We start from the raw sequence: 24,748 nt of genomic DNA, 5'->3' as shown, positions 1-24,748 counted from the left end.
AGACTAACAGCTATATTTCATGTTTCTTAATGATAGTAATAGAAAATTTTAAAAAACTCTTCAGTGTCCTGAAAGAAGTTAGCCCACCTAAATAATCTCTATATGAGAACTATCAATGGGAGAATCAAATTAACCTTATATCAGTTTAGTTTTGAATTAATCAAGATCACAGGAAAGAAGTAATGTAAATACACTTTCTCTCTCTTAAGTTTTCTTCTTCCTCATTCTTGGCCACAATTATGGGGCTAGGAGTTTGTCTTGTCTGTTTCCAGACTTCTTTACCTCTAATGACAGTTCATTTTCTCTCTCTCCCTCTTCCTCTCTTTCCTGTGCTAGGATCCTGCACAATAAATGGAAATGCTTAACCACAGAGCCACATGTCTGCTAGGAGATGCATCATTCTGAAATCATATATTCAAATATCTTTTTTATTAGCATGTTTTATTATCTTTCTTGGAAAGCTTCCGTTACCATTCCAATAAAACCCAAATTCATCATTGAAGCTTTTCATCCTTCAGATTCATTTATATAATGGAAGGTCACTTATATAACTATAAGGATCCTAAACAAGGTTTAAATTAAAATTGTTGGCTTCCCCAAACTAAACACATCTTTTCCTCCAGCTCCATATTTATCTCTCTTTCTTTTCCTCCTTTTGTATTTATCAAGTAATAGCACCAACATCCACTTAATTCCTGAAAATTCAGACCAAAATATTTTTTCTCTCTATCACACTCCCTCAATGTCCAATCTATCACCACATCCCATATTTTTCTATAATTCTGTTATAACTCCATTACTTCATTTCTACCTGAAACTAGCATTATCTCTTACCTCTACTATTTCAACCCATTCAAATCAATCTCCACCCAGTCTTTTAGCCCATTCCTTTCTAATTTATTCTCAACTTTGAAACAGTTCTATCTTTTCAAAAATAAAACCATAATTATATCACTTTTTAGAATGTTTTTAACAATCTTGCATTTCTTGTAGTATAAAATCCAATGCCTTGGCATGGATTTACAATTTGCTTATCTTTTCAATTTCAACCTTCATCATTTTTCTTTTACTTAGCATTCTTGGCCATATTGATCTTATTTGCACAATCATCTTTTTACTTTGCCTTAAAACCAGGTATGTGTACTACCATTGAGCTAAATTTCTACCCCTCCCATACTCAATTTTTGTTTAACTATTTCTACTAATTTTTCATATATCAATTTATAATATAGTTTGTTTAGAAATTTTTTTTCTCTCCTTCCAAATTTTGGATAGTTGAGCCTCATCTATGCTTTTATGGTAGTAGCACAAACTGTCCCTATTATGGCTGGCATTGTGCTTTATTTTAAGTGTATGTTTATTTTGGTCAACTTTTTTAATGGCAGGAATTGTGCCTATTTACCATTCAATCCCTAACAATTATCGCCATTCCTGGCACAAGCATATGTTCAATAAATATATGCTGAACAGATCAACAAATAAATAAAATGCTTCCAATTGTGTCTTTGGGAATCTTGTGACTGCAAAATAGAGAAGTTCAGTTTCACAAGGAGAATAGGTCTAACTTGTTCAACGCTTTCATAGTATCAGACTCTGTGCATATCTTACTTTATTTTCTTTTAAGCGTTTCGTTTTCACTGTGTCCATGTAAGGTTCCTGTTGAAAATACTTAAGTAAATGGTCCCATTCACCTAGACTGCAATGTTCAACATCTCCAACCAACTATTTGCACATACTTAGTTCAGTTTCAAGTGCATAATCCCATTATTCTTGCCTTTCTATGAGTATGTGGTGACAATCTCTAGATTAGTATTTTCATCTTTCCTAAGAATCCCTTTACTTTTGTAAAGTCATTGATATACAAGAGTCCTCTTAGCTATCTTTACATGCTGACTTCACTGTGATCATACATTATTTAAAGCAAGAAGTGTATCTTAAATGTGATTTTTATGTCCACCAGAGCTCTAGATAATTGTGTAAATGATTGAATTATATTAATATTATATACCACAAGTAGCCCAAGTTAGGAAGGGAAAAAGAAACACAGAAGAAAATATCGTTGCGATCCATCAATAAACACATGGTAAATTGGTACTTTGTCTCAAACTCAGTTGACTTTGTTTATAACCTGAAAACCTACAGTCGCATGGTGGCGCTGCAGGATAAGATGGAGAAATTTTTGTAACTGCAGCCTCTCAGGTTTAACCAGCGGAAGTGAAAGCACAGGATAAAACCAGAGAAAGGAGGCTTTGCCGGAGAAAGACAGGACATCGCCAACACCCTCCAGACAGGAACACGAGTGCTTAGCTTCCTAAAGTCCAGGAGAGAGGAGCTTTGAGAGCTGCTCGAGACTGAAGTGAAAACTTGCAGTGGAAAGTTTGTCTAAGAAGTCATGGAGCTGGGAGACAGAAGCCATCCACAGATAAGGCAAGTGGTGCTTTTCTTTGTTTACCTGGGTGGGTTCACGGTCCTCTCGGAGACCTGGAGATATTCTGTGGCAGAGGAAACAGAAGTCGGCTCCTTTATAGCCAACGTGATTGAAAATATGGGTTGCAGTGTGGAAGAACTGGCTGCACGTGGAGCCAGAGTCATCTTTGATGATTATAAACCATATTTGCGGTTGGATCTGCAGACTGGCCACTTGCTCTTGAATGAACAACTGGACAGGGAGGCACTTTGTGATTTCAGTGAACCCTGTATATTGCACTTCCAGATGCTCCTTGAAAACCCCTTACAGTTTTTTCAAGCTGAGCTGTTTGTCACAGACATAAATGACCATACACCCACATTCCTAGACAAACACATACTTCTAAAAATCTCAGAAGGTACTACTCCTGGAACTGCATTCCAAATGGATAGTGCCCAGGACTTAGATGTAGGAAGGAATGGTGTCCAAAACTATACAATAAATCTCAATGCCCATTTCCACCTGGAATCAAAAGATAGCAATGAAGGTGGTGAATACCCAGAGCTGATACTGGATCAATCTCTGGATAGAGAAAAGGAATCAGAGTTCACATTAACTCTGACAGCCATAGATGGCGGCTCCCCACCAAGAACTGGGACAGCTCTTATTCAAGTTGTGGTCCTGGATATAAATGACAATGTTCCTGAATTTGAAAGGCCAGTGTATGAGGTGCAGATACCAGAGAACAGCCCTTTGGACTTCTTGGTAATCAAGGTGTCTGCTACAGATTTGGATGCAGGAATAAATGGAGAAATATCATACTCATTTTCTCACATGTCTAGAGATGTACGGAAAACATTTGAAATCCATCCAGTTTCGGGTGAGATCCATTTAAAAGCATGTTTAGATTTTGAAGTAATTCAGTCATATTCAATAAATGTCCAGGCCACTGATGGTGGGAATCTTTCGGGAAAATCATCCATTATAGTTCAGGTTATAGATGTAAATGACAACCCACCAGAAATAGCCATTACATCTCTTACCAGCCCCATACCAGAAAATTCTTCACCAGAGATGGTGGTTGCTGTACTCAGTTTAAGAGATAAAGACTCTGGAGACAACGGGAAGATGGTTTGCTCAATTCAAGACAACCTTCCCTTTTTCTTGAAGCCTACTTTCAAAAATTTCTACTCCCTGGTAATGGAGCATCCACTGGACAGAGAAAGAAGAGACCTGTACAACATCACCATCACCGTCTCAGACATGGGCACACCCAGGCTGAAAACGGAGCACAACATAACAGTGCAGGTGTCCGACGTGAACGACAACGCCCCAGCCTTCAGCCAAACCTCCTACACCCTGCTGGTCCCAGAGAACAACAGCCCTGGCCTGCACATAGGCACAGTGAGCGCCACAGACAGAGACTCAGGCACCAATGCCCAGATCACCTACTCGCTGCTGCCGCCCCAGGAAGGCGACCAAGACCCGCAGCTGGCCCTCGCCTCGCTGCTGTCCATCCACGCGGACAGCGGGCAGCTGTTCGCCCTGCGCGCGCTGGACTACGAGGCGCTGCGGGCCTTCGAGTTCCGCGTGGGCGCCGCCGACCGTGGCTCGCCCGCGCTCAGCAGCCAGGCGCTGGTGCGCGTGCTGGTGCTGGACGCCAACGACCACGCGCCCTTCGTGCTCTACCCGCCGCACAACGCGTCGACGCCCTGCACCGAGCTGCTGCCCAGGGCGGCCGAGCCCGGCTACCTGCTCACCAAGGTGGTGGCGGTGGACGGCGACTCGGGCCGCAACGCCTGGCTGTCCTTCCAGCTGCTGCAGGCCAGCGAGCCCGGGCTGTTCAGCGTGTGGGCGCACAATGGCGAGGTGCGCACCGCCAGGCTGCTGAGCGAGCGCGACGCGCCCAGGCACAGGCTGCTCGTGCTGGTCCAGGACAATGGCGAGCCGCCGCTGTCGGCCAGCGTCACGCTGCACGTGCTGCTGGTGGACGGCTTCTCGCAGCCCTACCTGCCCGTGGCCGAGGGCGCGCGCGACCCGGCGCCGCCCGACGCGCTCACTGTCTACCTGGTCATCGCCCTGGCGTCCGTGTCTTCGCTCTTCCTCTTCTCTGTGCTCGTGTTGGTGGCGGTCAGGCTGTGCAGGAGGAGCGGGGCGTCCTCGCTGGCTGGCTGCTCTCTGCCTGAGGGCCACTTTCCTGGACACCTGGTGGACGTCAGCGGGGCGGGGACGCTGTCCCACAGCTATCAGTATGAGGTGTGTTTGATGGGTGGTTCTGGTACAAATGAACTCAAATTCCGTAAGCCGCTATTTCCCAACCTACAAACCCAAGAGGATGGTGAAGGCAGAGAAAATGCTATCGCCCAAAGTAGCATTGGATTCTTTGAGGAATCCTGAAATTACGTGATTTTTATTCCTCTCCATTTAAATAAATATCCCAAATGCAGAATTTGAGAATGTCATGAAGGGACTCTCCTTCACATATAGATTTGGTATTCAACTTTACTCATCACTGAAAAGTCATGAATATTTGTTCATATATCAAATTCTCAATATGAACTATTATCAATTTGAAAGTCCTTATTTCCATTTTGTTTTATTGTTGCCCAGAAACTTCTTCTAAGTTTTTATGCTTTAAAGAAATATATGATACAAATATAATGAATTATTAGTATGTCTTCTGAGATTATGATTTCCTGCTTAGAATATTTAAATGGAGACTATCTGGAAAAATGCATGGTTTTGTTTTGCTATCTCGTGAAATGGGAAAGACTACAATTTCTCTGAAATGTGAAGGTTTTTCTGGTTTTCCTAAGAACTTATAGTACATAATATATATGAGTATTATTGAAAGATAATAATCAACATTTGTAAATTTTGATTCCCTTCTGTGACACTGCCTAGTCCATCCCATGTTTTCTGAAAGTGTCTCACCTCAGAATTGCAGCAATGTTTGTTTTATATGAACCAGGTCTATGTTTGATTTCAGACAATTCAACCAGGTGGCAGACATTGCTAATTCAATTTAATACATTTTCTTCTAAGATGTCTTCAGAAATGAGTACATTGTAGTTGCTGTTAGGAAATTTACAAGATAATTATATCATGTTTTCTTGAATGAAGTATGGAATGTCAATCTACTGAGACACAAAAATAAAAGAGATTACAAACAAGAAATTAATTGTAGATCTTCCTGCCATATATGTCCCAGGCCTTGACAAGCCCAATTTCACTTTGGCGGGGAAGTGAGGAAGAGGTGCAGGGAGGAACTGACGTTTGCTGTTTTAATAAATTAAGATAACACAATAAGGGCATTTTTAATTTAAAGAGTATGTTTAGGACTAGCATGTAGCTTAGTGTACAGTGTTTGCCTAGCATGCAAGAAGTCCTGGGTTTGATCCATAGCATGGTAGGGTGATGCAGACCTGTGGAAGCAAGATGACTGGAATTTCATGGTGATTAGGACTACACAGCAAAGTCAAAGTCAGTCTTGGAATCAGACCCAGTCTTTTAAAAAAAAATGTGTTTATGCTGAACCTGATAATTAGCATCAGGGTGCAAGAGACAGGCCCTGAGGATGCTCAACACCTACCAAAGCAGAGATCCAGAAGCTCCTAAGTGCTCATCACTGAAGTAGACTTAAAAATCACCCACCACAGCTCAGGGAATTTTGCAGAAGAGGGGTTGGAAAGATTGTAAGAGCCACAGGTTGAGACATCATGCCCAGAGGCATTCCCTCCCCCTCCCAAATAACTGACTGCTGCTCCCACAATGCCTAAACCATAATCCCATAGGGAATACCTGCAACCCCACTACAAAGTGCCCCCAATATAATGGGGGCAGGGATGCGAGAAAAGAGGGGAACAACACATGATGTATCCATATATGAATTATGTTTTTAATAATTTAAAAAACAAAAAGCATGTTTACACGTTCTTGCATGAATTGGTAATTAGACCTTGCTATTAGTTTAATTTTATGGTAGTTTTCACGCTAGCATACTACTTGCAATCAAAGGGTTTGTAAACTACTAGTGTGGAAAGTACATGCAATGTTTTTGTTTTAATGTGTAATTTTGGAAGCTAGGCATAGTGATAAATGTCTGTACTCCCAGGAAGCTGGAGTAGGGTAACAAGTTCAAGGGCAGGCCTGGGCCCATGGTATTTTTACATTTTGTAAAATGATGGTTTTGATCATATTAACTTATTTCACATAATTACTTAGATGAGCATAGGATGTAGCTACTTGAGAACATGTTGTATTATTTACCTGGCTGACAATAGCTGGGATTCCAGTAAAAGAAAGGACATCTACAGTAGGAGAAAAAAGTCACAATTTTTGTATTTTAGTCACTGGTCTCTTCAAGGAGTACTTTTTAACACCTACCCTCTGTTGTGGGCTATTTTAGATATGAAGGGTGCAGCACTGAATCAAAAATAAACATGTTATAGTACTTATTGATGACATGAAATAGTTAAATGTGTATTTAGGCTATTTCAGATGATAAGTGTTAAGGAGAAAAAATGAGGTAATAAGTGCATGTAATGCTTTTGCACTAAGTTTCTCATAACTTAAAACTTTCTTCAACTCTGAACTTATGTGGAAATGGCACCATAAACTGAAAAGAAAATGTAGATTCTTTTTCCTGGGTGTAACTCAGCCAATAGGAACCACAATTATTGAATGTAGGCTGCATAGAATTTGAAAGAAAATCCAGAGGAATTAATCATTTTTTTCTGAAAGATTTTTAATAAATGACGTTGATATATGCTACAAATTTTACAAACTGATCACTACTCTGTCTTCTTTCATTTCTGTTTCCCTCGGAGTTCAGGGTGTGAGGACCATATCTGTGTTGCTTATTCCTGTATTTTTCAGAACCTGACTCTCAACAGTATTTTTTCTTTGAATGAAGGACTGATTAAAGTTGCATGATTTAGTGATTACATCGGTTTCCAAATTTCTGATAACCAAATAGGTTTTGTAGCATAGTGGTTAAAATAAAATACAACGCATGGTGGCGCTGCAGGCTAAGGCTGAAAAAAGAAAAGAAAAGGAAAAAAAAAAAACACAGCTGGTGACTGCTACAAACTCTACTTCAAATCTCCAGCCCAAAAGACCTTCAGCAGAGCTTGGTCCAACAAGTCTACGGAGAATACTGTACATCAACCTTTCAGGACAGATTGTCAACTGGCAGATCGACCACCGTTCAGTGCAATTTCTTCCTGAAGTATTGCTGTTCCCTGTCCCTGGAAAGGCTTGTGCAGAAGGAAAGATGGAGACCAAATGGGAGCGCAAACAAAGGCAAGTTCTGAGCATATTTCTATTACTGAGACTGGCTCAAGCAGTATTGGAGCCCCGTAGCTACTTTGTACTGGAGGAAACAGAGAATGGCTCTTTCGTGGCGGACCTGGCCAATGACCTGGGGCTGGGAGTGAGGGAGCTAGCTGCGCGGGGGGCACGCGTGGCCACTGAGGATAACGAACCACGCTTACAGCTTAATCTGCAGACTGGGAGGTTGATACTAAAGGAGAAGCTGGACCGGGAGATGCTGTGTGGCCCCAATGAGCCCTGTGTAATGCGTTTCCAAGTACTACTGAAAAATCCACTGGAGATATTTCAAGCCGAGCTACTGGTAGGAGACGTAAATGATCATTCTCCTGAGTTTCCTGAAAGAGAAATGACTCTGAAAATCGTAGAGAACAGCCCTTCTGGGACTGTGTTTCCTCTTAAAAATGCTCAGGACTTGGATGTGGGCAGCAACAACATTCAGAACTATAATATTGGTCCGAACTCTCACTTCCACGTTTCTATCCAGGACCAAGGGTCTGGCAGGATATACCCAGAGCTGGTGTTGGACAGGGAGCTTGATCGTGAAGAGCAGGAGGAGTTTAGGTTAACTCTGACTGCGCTGGATGGCGGCTCTCCGCCCAGGTCTGGCACAGCTCAGATCCGCGTTTTAGTCTTGGATGTCAACGACAATGCGCCTGAGTTTGCCCAAACTCACTACGAGGTGCAGATCCCAGAGAACAGTCCTTTAGGTTCCCTGGCTGTTAAGGTCTCTGCTACGGATTTTGATTCAGGGATAAATGGAGAGATAACATACTCCCTTTTTTATAGTTCTCAGGATATAAGCAATACTTTTGAATTAAACACGCTTTCAGGAGAAGTTCGACTAATTAAAATGCTGGATTTTGAGACAATATCATCCTATGAACTGGGCATAGAGGCTTATGATGGCGGAGGCCTTTCAGGAAAATGTTCCGTATCAATTAGGGTGGTGGATGTTAACGATAATTATCCAGAGCTAATTCTGTCATCACTAAATAGCCCCATTCCTGAAAATTTCCTCGAGGTAGAAGTGGCTCTGTTTCGTACTCGAGACCGAGACTCTGGGGAAAATGGCAGAATGGTTTGTTACATCCAGGATGGTGTTCCCTTTATGCTAAAACCTTCCATTGACAACTTCTACAAGCTGGTGACAGAGGGACCACTGGACAGAGAGAGCAGAGACGAGTACAACATCACCATCACCGTCTCAGATATGGGCACACCCAGGCTGAAAACGGAGCACAACATAACAGTGCAGGTGTCCGACGTGAACGACAACGCCCCAGCCTTCAGCCAAACCTCCTACACCCTGCTGGTCCCAGAGAACAACAGCCCTGGCCTGCACATAGGCACAGTGAGCGCCACAGACAGAGACTCAGGCACCAATGCCCAGATCACCTACTCGCTGCTGCCGCCCCAGGAAGGCGACCAAGACCCGCAGCTGGCCCTCGCCTCGCTGCTGTCCATCCACGCGGACAGCGGGCAGCTGTTCGCCCTGCGCGCGCTGGACTACGAGGCGCTGCGGGCCTTCGAGTTCCGCGTGGGCGCCGCCGACCGAGGCTCGCCCGCGCTCAGCAGCCAGGCGCTGGTGCGCGTGCTGGTGCTGGACGCCAACGACCACGCGCCCTTCGTGCTCTACCCGCCGCACAACGCGTCGACGCCCTGCACCGAGCTGCTGCCCAGGGCGGCCGAGCCCGGCTACCTGCTCACCAAGGTGGTGGCGGTGGACGGCGACTCGGGCCGCAACGCCTGGCTGTCCTTCCAGCTGCTGCAGGCCAGCGAGCCCGGGCTGTTCAGCGTGTGGGCGCACAATGGCGAGGTGCGCACCGCCAGGCTGCTGAGCGAGCGCGACGCGCCCAGGCACAGGCTGCTCGTGCTGGTCCAGGACAATGGCGAGCCGCCGCTGTCGGCCAGCGTCACGCTGCACGTGCTGCTGGTGGACGGCTTCTCGCAGCCCTACCTGCCCGTGGCCGAGGGCGCGCGCGACCAGGCGCCGCCCGACGCGCTCACTGTCTACCTGGTCATCGCCCTGGCGTCCGTGTCCTCGCTCTTCCTCTTCTCTGTGCTCGTGTTGGTGGCGGTCAGGCTGTGCAGGAGGAGCGGGGCGTCCTCGCTGGGCGGCTGCTCTCTGCCTGAGGGCCACTTTCCTGGACACCTGGTGGACGTCAGCGGGGCGGGGACGCTGTCCCACACCTACCAGTATGAGGTGTGTCTGACTGGAGACTCTCATAGTAATGAGTTCAAATTTTTAAGACCTGTCTTGCCCAATAATCTGGGCCAGGTCCCCAATAGGCTATCAGCAGACAATTCAACTTTCCCAAATATCTTAAGTATCTAAAACTTCTCTATTGTCTATTCTCTGTATTAGTTCTATCACCTTTGGTTTTTACTTTTCTAGCTCAATAGTAATGTTTAATTCTACCCTTTTTTTTTTCTTTTCTCTACTGTTTTTAAGTCGTATAATTATATGCTTGTTGGCATGTTGTTTGTTTTTCCAATTACATGACGATGGTTTTTTTTGCCACATTGGGGATCAAACCCAAGATCTCACACATACTAGGTAAATGCTATACCACAGATATATCCCCTGCCCTCTATCCTATTATTAGTAAATATTTTCCACTAGGAAAGATCATATTGATGGAATTTGCAATAATTTCCTGAAGTTATTTAATGCCTTCTTATAAAAACAATTCTGGCCAGGTGTGGTGGTTCACACCTTTAATCTCAGCACTCAGGAGGCAGAGGCTGGAGGATCACCATGAGTTCAAGGCCACCCTGAGACTGTATAGTGGATTCCTGGTCAGCCTGGACCAGAGTGAGACCCTACCTCGAAAATCCCAAAACAGGAAAAAAATTTCTAATTTAAGGGCTAAGGATGTAATTCAGTTGGTAGGATGCTTGCCATGTCCAAGGCCTCTGGCACAGCACACACCTATCATATGATATGAACCTTGTAATCCTGCCACCCAGAGGTGGAAGCAGCAGAATCAAGAGTTCAAGATCATACTTGGCTCCAAATAGAATATAAGGACAGCCTGAGCTATATAAGAGCCTGTCTTGTAAATTAAAAAAAAAAAAAAAAAAAAGGCCAGTCATAGTGGTGCACTCCTTTAATCCCAGCACTCAGGGGGTAGAGGTGGGAGGATTACTGTGAGTTCATGCCAGTCTGAGACTTCATAGTGAATTTCAGGACAGGCTGGGATAGAGTGAGACCCTACCTCAAAAAAATTTAAAAATAAAAAATACATTTCCAATTATATGACAGTACATTAAAATATATAGTTCCTTTTTAAATCGTAGTTTGTTTTTAAATTTTGAGGTCTTGAATTTTGGTTATTTATATTGCTATACTTTTCAATAGCTTCATTTCTGTTTAGGTTGTAATCCATACTTATGTCTTCCAAGTTCCTTGATTATATTTTCAATTTTCCAAAAGATAACAACACATTTAATTTCAAGCTTTTTATTTCATTATCTATACTTTTTTTTTGTTTTATGAGGTAGGGTCTCACTCTATCCCAGGCTGACCTGGGATTCACTATGGAGTCTCAGGGTGGCCTCGAACTCACGGAGATCCTCCTACCTCTGCCTCCCGAGTGCTGGGATTAAAGGCATGTGCCACCACGCCCAGCTAATTATCTATACTTTTAATCATTAGACTTTCATTGTAAATTAAAATATACCCAAATCACCTGTTCTTCACCGTCTAAATTAATGTAGAAAAAACTGATGGGTTCTTCTTTATCTTTAACTGCATGACCTGTTTATTGATGCCTCAACTGACTGTTTTTAAAGTGTTCCTGTAAAGCAAATAAAGTCTAAAACCAAGTAATACATTTCCTGCAGTTTTTACTTGCTATACAAAGGAAATTTTTGAGTGAGCTCCAAATTCTGGGCTTAGGGGGCTGCAGATGGTACACTCATAACATCTGTTGAAGGTTTGAAGTGATCTCAAGAAATCATTTGATAAAAATGATGATCTTCAAAGATATTTGGTCCTACTCTCTAGAATTTATGAATATCATTGTATATTGCAAAGATTGGTTAAAGTACAAATGGAATTAAGGTTGATAATCAACTAGATTAAAATAGGAAAATATCCTAGATAATTTGGGTTAGTCTCATTCAGCCAATGAAAGGCTCTAAAAGCAAAGTTGTATTCTTCTTGAGTTGAAAAAGAAATACTAACCAAGGACAGTAGGTGTAGCTTCTGCCTCCTAGTTCCAACCCGCTCTATTTCACCTGTTGTACAGAATTTGAGCATGTCCAGCCAGCCCTCCCAGTGGAACAAGTCACTTCTTTGCAACAAATCTCTTCTCCCATGGCACTGATTCCCTGGTTGAGTCCTCAAAGGTACAGCTTTTGGTATTTGGAATGAAGTGCTGCTGTTACAAAATATCTAAAATTTTGGAAGTGGATTTTCAGTTGGGCAGTGATCAATCAGATGGTAGAAGAATTTGCAGATACATAATAGAAAAAAAGCTGGCTTGTTTTTGATGGACTTCATAGAAATGTGATGTTAGTAACTATGCTATTGAGGACTTAAAAGGAAGCAAGGAATATGTTGCAGAAACATAGATGGGCTTAGGAAATACACAAATCTTTTTTTTTTTTTTTCCAAGGTAAGGCCTCATTCTAGCCGAGGCTGACCTGGAATTCACTATGTAGTCTCAGGGTGGTCTCAAACTCATGGTGATTCACCTACCTCTGCCTCTTGAGTGATGGGATTAAAGACGTGTGCCACCATGCCTGGCCACAAATGATTGTTTAACCAAACTATGGAAATAAAATAAATGTTAAAGTTATTATAAGAAAAGCTCAGACATATACTTATGTGTTACTAGAAACTAGAGACAGAACTAGTGGCAGAAAAATTAGATGAATTGTGACATAATTATGTTGGGCAGCGGAGAACTTCTAAACTAAATTTCCTCGATGAGGAGTACAGGGAGAGCCTTTCATCGGCTAACCCAAATTATCTAGGATATTTTCCCTATTTTAGCCTAGTTGATTATCAACCTTAACTCTATTTGTACTTTAATTAATCTTTTCAATATACAATAATATTCATAACTTCTAGAGAGTAGGACCAAACATCTTTGAAGATCACCATGGTACCAACATGACTGTACACACACTGTGTACATAACTAATAAAAAAAAGACACATACTAGGAGGAATTGCTTGCATCAGATAACATGCTTGTAAAACAAATTTTGTCCATACTATAAAGATAATTTTCAAAACCCAACAGTAAGAAAATAAACAACCCCTAAAGAAAAAAACAGTAAGATTTCAATGTTTGCCTAAGTAAGTCTTCAGGCAAAGTGTTGAATGTGAAGCCTAATTTCTTCTTGCTACTTATAGTAAAATGTGAGATAAAATATGAAAGGAATGAGATAGATTGAGGGGAGAGGTATCAAACAAGATATAATCAGGACCTGATACTGGGGTAATGCACAACCTGTTTATACTGCAAAAGATGTCAAAGTTAGGAAAGCATGCTTTAGAGAGAAACCATGGTTATAGCAATAAAACATATGGCTAATGACTTGGAAGTGTAAGAATACTTACTATTACAAAAGGCCCTTTGAAAGGACTAGCCACATAACTCAGCCACCACAATAAATGCCAGGAATATAGATGGAATTACTACAGAAAAAAAGTATGAGATGAGCCCAAGGCATGGTTCCCTGCCCCACAGAGACTGGCTGAGGCCTTCAGGAACTTACAATGAATACCAGTAACCCCACTAAGGAGGCCCCTCGGTGGAATGAGGTCAAAGAAGAGGGGATGTAAGAGTATAACCTTTTAAAAATATTTTTATTTATTTGAGACAGAGAGAGAAAAGGTAGATAGAGAGAGTGTGTGGGCACACCAGGCTCTCTAGCTACTGCAAACTAACTCCAGATGCATGCTCCACCTTGTTCATCTGAGTTACATGGCTATTGGGAAATTGAACCTGGGTCCTTGGGCTTCACAGGTAAGTTCCTTAACTACTAAACCATCTCCCCAGCCCGAGTATAAGCTTTCATAAAAAATAAAATTAAACTTAATTTTAAAAACTATTCTAGTTGGAGCTAGGCATGGTGGTGCACGCCTTTAATCCCAGCACTCAGGAGGTGGAGGTAGGAGGATTACTGTGAGTTTGAGGCCATCCTGAAACTCCATAGTGAATTCCAGGTCAGCGTGGGCTAGAGTGAGACCCTACCTCAGAAAAAAAAATATTCTAGTTGGAAGTATATCCTTGCTTTTTCATACTTTCCTATTATGAAATTTTTATATATTGAAAAATATAATGGAACATTTACTATTTCCATAGTTTTATTGTTTGAAAATGTGAATGTTACCATGTCCAGAATCTGTTATAGTTTAATAGAAAATAACAGGCTTTGATTAATGAAGATGTTTGTCATCATATATCTCTAGCTTTTCTAATGTGTCCACTACCTTGTACTCATGAGTTTAAAGTCATATTATGACATCTAAGAAAAACACATGTGTTCCTTTGGAAGATGATGCATTTCGGAAATTATGTGAGTAAAGGTTCAGGAGGCTTCAGAGAGACTTAGTAGTTAAGGCACTTGCTTACAAACCTGATGGCACAGACTCAGGTTGCCAGTGCCAATGTGAAGTCAGATGCAAAGCCAAATACACAAGGTGGCACATGCATCTGGAGGTTGTTTGCAGTGGTAGGAGGCCCTAGAATGTCCTTTCTTTCTCTCTCTCCTTCCTCCTTCTATCCCTCCCTCCCTCTCCTTGCTTGCAAGTAATACATTTTAAAAAAAAATTTTAAAGAAAGAAATGGGGCCAGGCATGGTGGTACACACCTTTAATCTCAGCACTTGGGAGGCACAAGTAGGAGGATCACCATGAGTTCAAGGCCATCCTGAGACTACATAGTTCATTCCAAGTCAGCCTGGGCCAGAGTGAGACTCTGCCTCAAAAAAAGAAAAAAAGAAAGAAAGAAAGGATTCAGTATATCTACCAATGAAACTGAAGGGAGCCAAATACATATCCTCCAGTGCTATGTGTGGCAACAGTGTATATGTGCATGCATAAAATTAACAAACTGATACATCTTAGGACAAAAAGAAATTACAAAGGAATCTTTTGTCTAATGATATTAATCTCTGTGACATACACAAATGACTTACAAGGGTTATGCCAAAGAATGTTATGCCTGAAGAAGAACTGCAAGCTTCAACTGAATTAGTTTTTAAAAATATTTTATTTATTTACTTATTTATTTGAGTGTGAGAGATAGAGAATGGGTACACCAGGACCTCTAGAAAACTCTAGACACATGTGCCATCATGTGCATCTGGCTTATGTGGATACTGGGGAATTGGACTTGGGTTCTGTGGTGGTTTGAACAGAATAGATGGCCCCCAATATATTCAGTTGTTTATTTGTTTGTAGTTTGCATTTTGCAGCCACCTGGCTGGAGGCAATGTCACTGGGTGGATCTTTAGGTGTGGTGGTAGGTTTCGGATTTCAATCTAAAGATATGCAAAGTATGCCTAGCTGGAGTTCCTGAAGTGTGTTGTGTGGCTTTTGGCTTTAGGTTTGTGTTTCTCTCTCTCTCTCTCTCTGCTTGGTCCTGTGAAGGCAGGCCAGCTTCTTCTGCCATTTATGGATCTTCTCCTGGATCTGTAAACTTTAATAAATATCCCTTCCTTCATAACTGTGGCTGATCTGGAAGTTCATCTCAGTGAACCTGCAGCTGTCTGCTATAGGTTCTTAGGCTTTTGTTTTTGTTTTGTTTTTCAAGGTAGGGTCTTAGTCTACCTCAGGCTGACCTGGAATTCACTATGTATTCTCAGGGTGGCCTCAAATTCAGTGGTAATGCTCTACCTCTTCCTCCCCAGTTCTGGGATTAATGGTGTGTACCACCATGACCAGCCTTCCTTTGGCTTTTCAGGCAATTGCCTTAACCACTAAATCATCTCTCCAGCATTTAAAGGACTTATTATTATTTTTTTTTTTTACTTTTTACATTTTATTTATTTATTTGAATGAGAGAAAGAGAATGGGCTGCCAGGGCCTCTAGCCACTGCAAACTAACTCCAGATGCATGTTTCAGCTTATGCACCCGGCTTATGTGGGTACTGGGGAATTAGACCTAGATCCTTAGGCTTTGCAGGAAGGTGCCTCAACCACTAAGCCATCTCTCCAGCCCAGAAATTATTTTTTACTAGCATATTAACATGGGAAAATAACCGAGAATGAAAGTTCACTTTGGTGATGGTTAATAGAAATTGTTCTGGGATAAAGATATGATTGGAATACTTCATATTTGAAATTAAATCACTAGAATGTAGAAAAATAAACAGAATAGTGTACCTATTGCTGGATCAGTAGGCTGATTGTTTTTTTTTAATTTTTTGTTCATTTTTTATTTATTTATTTGAGAGTGACAGACACAGAGAGAAAGACAGATAGAGGGAGAGAGATAGTATGGGTGCGCCAGGGCTTCCAGCCTCTGCATACGAACTCCAGACGCGTGCGCCCCCTTGTGCATCTGGCTAACGTGGGACCTGGGGAACTGAGCCTCGAACCGGGGTCCTTAGGCTTCACAGGCAAGCGCTTAACCGCTAAACCATCTCTCCAGCCCATAGGCTGATTGTTTTTGCAGAAAATTTACCACATGTTATAAGCATCCTCTTGTCAAGTGCTCTTAAAGTCAAGAACTAGGGTCATTCAAGTGATTGGAAATCATAGTTGTGAATATACTCCAACACTATTTGAACATTAAATTTAATAAAAATAAAAAGACATATGAAATTTTTTGTCCACATTCTGTCTCTTTCTGACTGTAAACTTTTGTCTAATAATAATAATATGACCTATCACAGAAAGTCAAGTATTGCTAGTTTTGAAAGGCTCAAAGAATGGAAGTTAATATATTCCTGCAAATAATTTATTGAAGGATTATACTCAAATAGCTTTTTCCCAAATATTGCTCCTCAAGTCACTATAGCTTTCAAAATAATTTCTGTAAACCATATGTTCTTCTGAATATCTTACTCTCTTAAGCCACTACTTTTAGAAATTCACATTCCTTTTTTGAAATATTTTATTTTTATTTATTTATTTGGCAGAGAAAGGAGAGACAGTGAAAGAATGAGGATGCCTCCAGCCACTGCAAACAAACTCCAGATGCATGTGCCCCCTTGTACATCTGGCTTACATGGGTCCTGGGGAATTGAACCTGGGTCCTTTGGCTTTGCAGGCAAATGCATTAACTGATAAGCCATCCTTCCAGCCTCGATATTTCTATTTTTGACCTTAATAAAAATAATACTCATTTTATTGATTAAATATAATTTTAGCCATATTAACATATATAATAAACTTTAGGAATTAGTAATAAATGACTTTATATTTTACCAAGAGTAATTAGTGGTAGCATGTTTGATGAAAATTAAATGTTTAAGTCCTGAACAGTTATTATAGATCTAGAAATCAGGAAGTCATCATCTGAGTTTACAATAGGACACAACAGTCACCACCTATCCAGAACACCCCATAATCTTATATATTTATCCAATTTACTTTTTATCTATAAGAGTCACCTTTAACTTTCCTTTTGGAAAAGCCATGAGACAGTAGCCAAGTGCTACTCTGGACTTCATATTTTGGATTTTTCATTTTGCTTGAAACCTCAATTAATTGTAAACAATGAAAATGAAATCACTCTCACATTACACTGACGTAAATGTTTAACACAGGATGGACATTGAGATCACTTTAGCAGATCAGATATACATGGGTTCAACTGGAAACAAAACACTGAAGAATGTCACTCAAGCATCTCATCTTCTTCGACATCTTTCATACTGAGCAGTTCCAAAGACCCACTGCCTTTAGTTTTCTTTTGTATTAGCTCATTGATTTCTCCGAAGCAACCTGGGTCAATCAGACACACCTTGCTTAGTGACTTCAGCTTATCTCTCAGCTTCTTCCCCACATTCACTGGGAGGATGAAGTGAAGTCTCATGTGAACATGTTCTATTTTTATCTTCACCTTCAACTATTTGATCACTTCCAAAGCTTGCTGTTTGGTACTCTTGTCAGGTTTGACTAAATAGTGGATGTGCTTCATGGCTCTCTTGATAAAGATTATGCTATAAAGTCTCTATGTTTCCAGGTTCACACATTTGTCTGCCACAATGGTTGCAATGTCTGTAAACATCTACTCCAACTGTGTATGTCTTTTTGTCTGACACTTGAACTTACAGATTTCAGTCTGATCGTCTGTGCCAAATGCCTGATGAGGTCTTTCTTCTTGGAAATCTGACCTTTGGAAACATTTACAAACACTGAATGGGTCTGCAGCACTTCATCAAGGTCTTTTGTCACACTGCCCCACCAGCCAACAACCTTATTCTTATAGCAAGTAATCTCAAAGTGCTTCCCTGTGTGCTTCATCCAAACCACAGCCACATTAGTCAGGGAGATCTGGTTGGTGGGGTGAAGATTGACATGGTGCCTGTCCATGGACCTCAGGCCACCAGGCCTGACAGCCACCACAGCCTGCTTGTTGACCACCGTGGCAGTGTACAGAACTCTAACATCCACTGAGTCTGCTGAGTGAGGTCCACCCAGAAGGGTGCCACAATGTGCCAGGCGGACTTACTTAAAATTCATACTTCTTGCTAACAGAGCTAACTAGCCCAAAAGATCTCTTAAAAACAGAGTACCTCTGTTATTTAAATCCTACTGGTGGAAATAAGCAGAAAACCAATAGGAGGTAACTAGAGGGAAAACCTAACAGAATTCATTGAGAAGATACTGGGATGCATAATTTTACATATTTCTGAAAAATAAAACAGAAAAGCTATTCCTTAAAAACAATTGGAAGTAAGGACTTAGAAAAAAAGCTATTATATCATAGCTGTTATTTTTTCTTCTACTTGCTATTTGTTTTTATTCCTTTTTACTGAAATTCAGAAATATTGGTTCCCTTCTATTAATTCTAAGGTGGAATCATAAAGCAAGAAGTGTGTGTGTGCATGCAAATGCATATGCATGTGTGCATGTTTAACAATGTAATTGCTTTAACTTGTTTCACATAATTGTAATGGGTTACAATATATATTATATTCCTTCCCAGAATAAAGGGGGAGAAGAAAAGGTCCACAAATATCACTGCATATGAACACAAATTATTTCAAAGTAAAGGAATCGGCTTTCTTTTGTAATTTTTATATTATTATATATCCACAAAAATTAAAGTTTCCTTTTATATCCAAGATAGTGGATAAGCTCAGTTACTTTAAATAGCTAGGCATTTGTGTGATGTTGCAGTCAGATTCACATTGCTGGCAAAAATCACCCAACCAAGAGCAGCTTGTGGGGGGGGGGAGTTTATTTTGGCTTGCAGACCCAAGGGAAAGCTCCATGATGGCATGAGCAGAAGGTGGATATCACCTCTTTGCCAACATCATGTGGACAACAGTGACAGAAGAGTGTGCCAAACACTGGCAAGGGAAAACTGGCTATAATACCCATAAGCCCACCCTAACAATACACTGCTTCCAGGAGGCATTAATTCCCAAATCTTCATCATCTTGGAACCTACCATTCAGAACACCTAAGTTTGTGGGGGATACTTGAATCAAATCACCACATTCAACCCCTGACTCTCATAAACTGATATATATGATGTAAAATACAGTGAATTCAGTACATCTTTAAAAGTCCCCATAGTTTTTATCAATCCCAATGATATACAAACATCCTCATAGTCCAAGGTCTTTCAACTGAGGCATTATACCAAAAATGTACCCATAATGGCAAAGAATAAACATTCACACTGCAAAAGATGGCATTGGGTATACCAAAGAAATATTCAACCAATACAAGATTTTAATAAGGCAAACATCAAGCTCTGTAGCTCCAAGACCAACAACTCTCACCAGCGGCAAGTCACCAAGTGCAATAATTCTAACCAGTGACAAGTCTCTGGAGGTCCAATTCCATACCTCCAGCTAGGATAATCACAGTCCTGGAAAACTTCATCCAGGGCTGGCAGTTCTCTTTAGTAGCCATCTCATAGTCCTGGAATCTTCACTGTGTCTCCACTGTAACCCACTGTTCATCCTTACAGTGCCATCTGGTCTCCATGCAAGCAATCCTTAGCATACCTGCTTCACACTGCCCTTGGTTGTTCCCAAAACACAAGACCATGTTGCAAACTCAATGACCCTCTCTTTCCTGCATTTCTTATACTCCAGGAAAGGTGCCAATTTGTTAATCCACAGAGATATAAAGCAGACTGAATAATAGACTACTCCTTCAGCTGGCCCAATCTCAATGGATGTAATCTCTCGTACAATTGCAGCTGAACAGGAAGTAGTTTCAGCCAAAAGATTTCATTTTTTTCTGTGACATATCCCTCTCTTCATACCAGTCCATTTCTAAGCAATGCAACACTGCACAAATTCTCAGGACACAGGCATAACAGCAAACTCTCATGTAAACTGCTTCTAGCCTAGCCCAGGCAAAGTTCTTTCTCACCCTCATAAGCGAAACCTCACAGTCCTTAGTTTTTACTGCATTCAGGTTTTCAACTCTGACTAGAATAGTTCATCAAGCTGTACTTACAGCATTGCAAGGCATCTCTTAGTCCAAGATTTCAATTCCTTCCACATTCCTCTCATAAGTCAGCTCCAAAAGGCCAAAAGCCACATAGTCAGGTGTCTAGCAGCAATGACACAACTCCTTGGTACCAACTTTACTGTTGTAATCAGGTTCACATTTCTGGAAGAGATCACCTGACCAAGAGCAGCTTGTGGGAAAAATGTTTATTTTGGCTTACAGACTCAAGGAGAGGCTCCATGATGGCAAGGGGAAAAGATTGCATGAACAGAGAGGGTGAACATCACCTTCTCACCAACATCAGGTGGACAGTAGCAACAAGAGAGTGTGTCAAACTCCTTCATGGAAACATCCTCACAGCCCTGCCTAAGAGTCTTACTTGATTCCTGATGCCATCAAGTTGACAACAGAAATTGACTTTCACATTAGTATACAAAATGGGTTTCAGGCTGGAGAGATGGCATAGCATTTAAGGCACTTGCCTGCAAAGTTAAAGGACCCAGGTTCAATTCCCCAAGACCCATATAAGTCAGATGCACAAGGCGGTACACACATCTGGAGTTTGTTTGCAGCAGCTAGAGGTCCTAGCATAGCCATTCTCTCTCTAAGTCTGCCTATCTCCCTCTCCCTCTCGTGCTCTCTCTCTCTCCCTCTCTCCCTCTCTCTCTCTCTCTCATATGCATACATGTACCCTATCTCTCAAATTTAAAAAAAAAAGAATTGGGTTTCATTATGGCTTGTTTCAAATGAAATTTATTTTTATTTCTTACCTTCCCTTTCTCCCTTACCCCTTTTTCCCCTTTGTATTCTCCCTCTATCCTAGCATCCTTTCCATTTTCATGTCACATGTATCCATTTCACCACCTCCCCTCTTTAAAATATCTCTTGTTACCCTCTCTTGTATTTACTTTTCAATGCTGGCACAAAGTACCCAACTAAAAACAGTTTGTGGGAGGAAATGGTTTATTTTGGCTTACAGACCTGAGAGGAAACTCCATGATTACAGTGGAAAATGTGGCAAAAGGAGAGACTGGTGTACACCTCCTGGCCAACAACAGGTGGACCATGGCAGCAGGAGTGTTTGCCAAACACTGACAAGGGGAAGCTGGCCATAACACTGATTTGCCCATCCCAAAAAATACATGTCTAGCAAGGTTCTGATTCCCAAATAGCATCAGCTGGGAATCAGGCATTCAGAAAACATAAGTTAATGGAGGACACCAAAATCAAACCATGATACCCTCTTATGGTTTTCTTTCTAATTTAATAGCTTATACTAACTTTCATATTACCTAATTTACAGACAAATACTAGAAGTTAAGTTCCACATATGAGAGAAAGTGGGAGTTTTCTCTTTCTGGGATGGGGTTACCTCACTTACTATATTGTATAATAGAAAGATTTTGAAACTAAATTCTTAGATATAATGCAATTGGAAGTTTCTATTTTATTTGGTAACATATTTATTATAATGAAATCTCCTACATTTAACAAAATCTCCTACATCATGCTTTGGGACAGGAAATTATTTGTATTTCAGTATAAAATTTTCAATGCAGTTAGGCTCCACAATGATGCTCGTCTTTTTTTCCAGATATTGAAAATACAGGTTTTCTCTCTTCTTCCAAGTATTGGTCTGAGTACAGCAGTTAGATACTGATAATATATGATTTCTCTCATCCTATTATTTCTGTGAAAACATCAGCTTTATCAAGATTTATAACATGCCAAACCTTGGCATCATTATATTGGTCATTGCTTTCTGGTTTTGGTTTCACTAATTAGTATATTTTAATTTATTTTTTCTGACTTTCTTGGAGTTATTTTTATCTTTTTATATCATTTCTGTTTACGCCAAACATAAAGCATATGAATATAGTTATTATATGATATTTAACATAAAAATAAAGATTTCTCTATATAATTCTTTGTATATTATTGAATCTGAAGTTCATGGATTTTATGATCTTATGTTTTACTGACATTCATTTAAATTTATCTACCATTTTTCTCTTTTTTTCTTTGACAGATTGATTAACTAGACATATGTTTCTTAATTTCAAAGTATCTGGGACTGTCATTTTCATATTTCGGAATTACTCTGGTTTGTTTTTAAAAATTTTTGAATGCAGCTGGGTGTGATGGCACACGCCTTTAATCCCAGCACTTGGGAGGCAGAGGTAGGATGATCATCGTGAGTTTGAGACCACTCTGAGACTACATAGTGAATTCCAGGTCAGCCTGAGCTAGAGTGAGACTCTACCTTGAAAAAAATTTTTGAATACAAAGCCGGGTGTGGTGGTGCATGCCTTTAATCCCAGCACTCAGGAGGCAGAGGTAGGTGGATCCCCATGAGTTTGAGGCCACCCTGAGACTACATGGTATTTCATTTACTATACTTCAGCTGTTGTTTTAGTTATAACAACTGCAAATGCATTTCCTGTGAGGATAATAAAACAGTGATTTCTATTACAATCTATCTTTAACACTGTATTACACAAAGATTTTTGAATAGTTCCAAATATGTGATCTTCATAACTTTTCTATGGCAAAGAAAATCATTCATGAGAGAAAATTGAGAATTCATATGGTAGAGAAACTCTATGAATAAAACAAATTGGAAAATTCTCCAAAAAGCATTTATACTTGCAATGTATACTATATTTAAAACTGTAAGGAAATATGAAAAAAATTAGTCAGTGAAGGCCTTCATACACATTCCAAAACTAAATATGTAATAGAGAACTCATACTGGAGAAACAATAATAAAAAAATCAGTAATGTAAGAAAGCAATTATTGACTGTTCAGTTAAGATACACATAGGATCACACATTGGACACAAATGCTACAAAAATAAGATTCAGGGAACCTTGAAAAGGTTTCTTTTATCATAGAAATCATGTGAAATACAATTTTAAGACAAATATTATGAATATCTACAATGTAGAAAAGGCATTCTTCTTCATACATTGCTGTATATATAGCTACCACAGTGGGTAAAAGCCTTACTAGCAAAAGAAATATGAAAAATTCTTCATTATCTTTGATGTTTATGAAAATTCTATGAATGCAAAAATTGTGGGAAAACCTTCAGTTGCTCCATATACTTTATGGCATATGTGAGAACTCATATTGAATATATAAGGTATGAATATGAATATAAAACAATATGGAAACATCTTTACTTCTTATATCTATAAGAACATAGTAATAGTAGGAGTAGTAACTAATATTGATGAGAAATAATATGAAATAAAATGTAGGAAAATCTTCACATAATCTTTAAATCTTAACATAAGTGCTCTACACATATAAGAAATGTAGTTTCACCTCTTCCTTCCATTACGGTGTGAGTAACAAACACTGTTCATGGTATATATGATTAAAAACAATGTGACAAGGCCTCCACGTATCCTTCACATTTTATTTACATTGCACAGTGGAGAGAAATACTATGTGACAGTCATTTTAAATGTCAGTTAGAGTGCGTTAAGGGATTTGTTGGGAGATGATAAAGCAATATTTATTGATGATCTGCATGTTTCTGAAAGCAATTAGATTTTTAAACAAAATGGACAACTTATCTTCACTAATGGCAGCTGGAACCATCTGAAGCTCAGATAACATTCTACTGCCTTTGAACAATATAACTCTAGGTTCATCTGCTTTTGGACTACAGAACTTGCAACATCTGCCCTGCAGGTTCTCAGATATTTTGATTTGAACTCATCTTCATCATGAGCTTAAATAGTTTTCTACCAAGCACAAAGCATATTGTGATTATTCTGAATCATAGGAACTAACTACCCCCAATAAATACTCTCTCTATATGCCTCTCTCTCTTTTCAATCTCTTTTTATATTTCTCTGTTTAAAAAAAACTTTACTACTACAGTCTATAGCTGTTCCCAATCCTGCATGACATATATGAGAACTCATACTAGAGAGAGATACTAATATAAGGATAGTAGGAAAGTACTAAATATGTAAGTCCTTCAAGTCATGTGAAAATTCATACTAGAGAAAACTCATGTAAGTAAAAGAACTGTGAATTATAATTTTTCTTTTGTGCAAATATGAGTACATATGTTGAAACGAGATCGTGTAAATGAGAAACACATAGGAATGCCTTCTCATTTTTTAGTCTACAAGTTCATACTGCAAGACATGACTATCAAGAATATGCAAAATTAAAGGGAAGAGAAAGGAAGGGAGGAGGGCACTTAATAGGTTGTTATTGTAGATATGTAAGTACAATGATTGAGATGGGGAGGTAATATGATGGAGAATGGAATTTCAAAGGGGGAAGTGTGGGGGGAGGAAGGGTATTACCATGGGATATTTTTTTATAATCATGTAAAATGTTAATAAAAATTAAATAAATAAATAAATATTTTAAAA

The 24,748-nt window shown here is 40.1% G+C and overlaps 2 protein-coding genes and 1 pseudogene across 2 annotated transcripts; 2 read left to right on the top strand and 1 right to left on the bottom strand.

The window, feature by feature from the left end:
- The first annotated feature begins 1,259 nt into the window (after positions 1-1,259).
- Positions 1,260-6,103, top strand: LOC101599207 (protocadherin beta-18-like). Its single transcript, XM_045133007.1, has one exon. The coding sequence runs from the start codon at positions 2,393-2,395 to the stop codon at positions 4,802-4,804; it is 2,412 nt and encodes an 803-aa protein (XP_044988942.1). The 5' UTR covers positions 1,260-2,392; the 3' UTR covers positions 4,805-6,103.
- Positions 6,104-6,247: 144 nt separating this feature from the next.
- Positions 6,248-10,846, top strand: LOC101599503 (protocadherin beta-15-like). The gene has a single exon (XM_004664648.2). The coding sequence runs from the start codon at positions 7,422-7,424 to the stop codon at positions 10,074-10,076; it is 2,655 nt and encodes an 884-aa protein (XP_004664705.2). The 5' UTR covers positions 6,248-7,421; the 3' UTR covers positions 10,077-10,846.
- Positions 10,847-17,546: 6,700 nt separating this feature from the next.
- Positions 17,547-18,244, bottom strand: LOC101599790 (annotated as a pseudogene).
- Positions 18,245-24,748: the final 6,504 nt, after the last annotated feature.

This window comes from Jaculus jaculus, chromosome 13 (genome assembly GCF_020740685.1).
Source record: "Jaculus jaculus isolate mJacJac1 chromosome 13, mJacJac1.mat.Y.cur, whole genome shotgun sequence".
Classification (NCBI taxonomy): domain Eukaryota; kingdom Metazoa; phylum Chordata; class Mammalia; order Rodentia; family Dipodidae; genus Jaculus; species Jaculus jaculus.
This window is presented reverse-complemented; position numbering and strand designations above follow the sequence as displayed.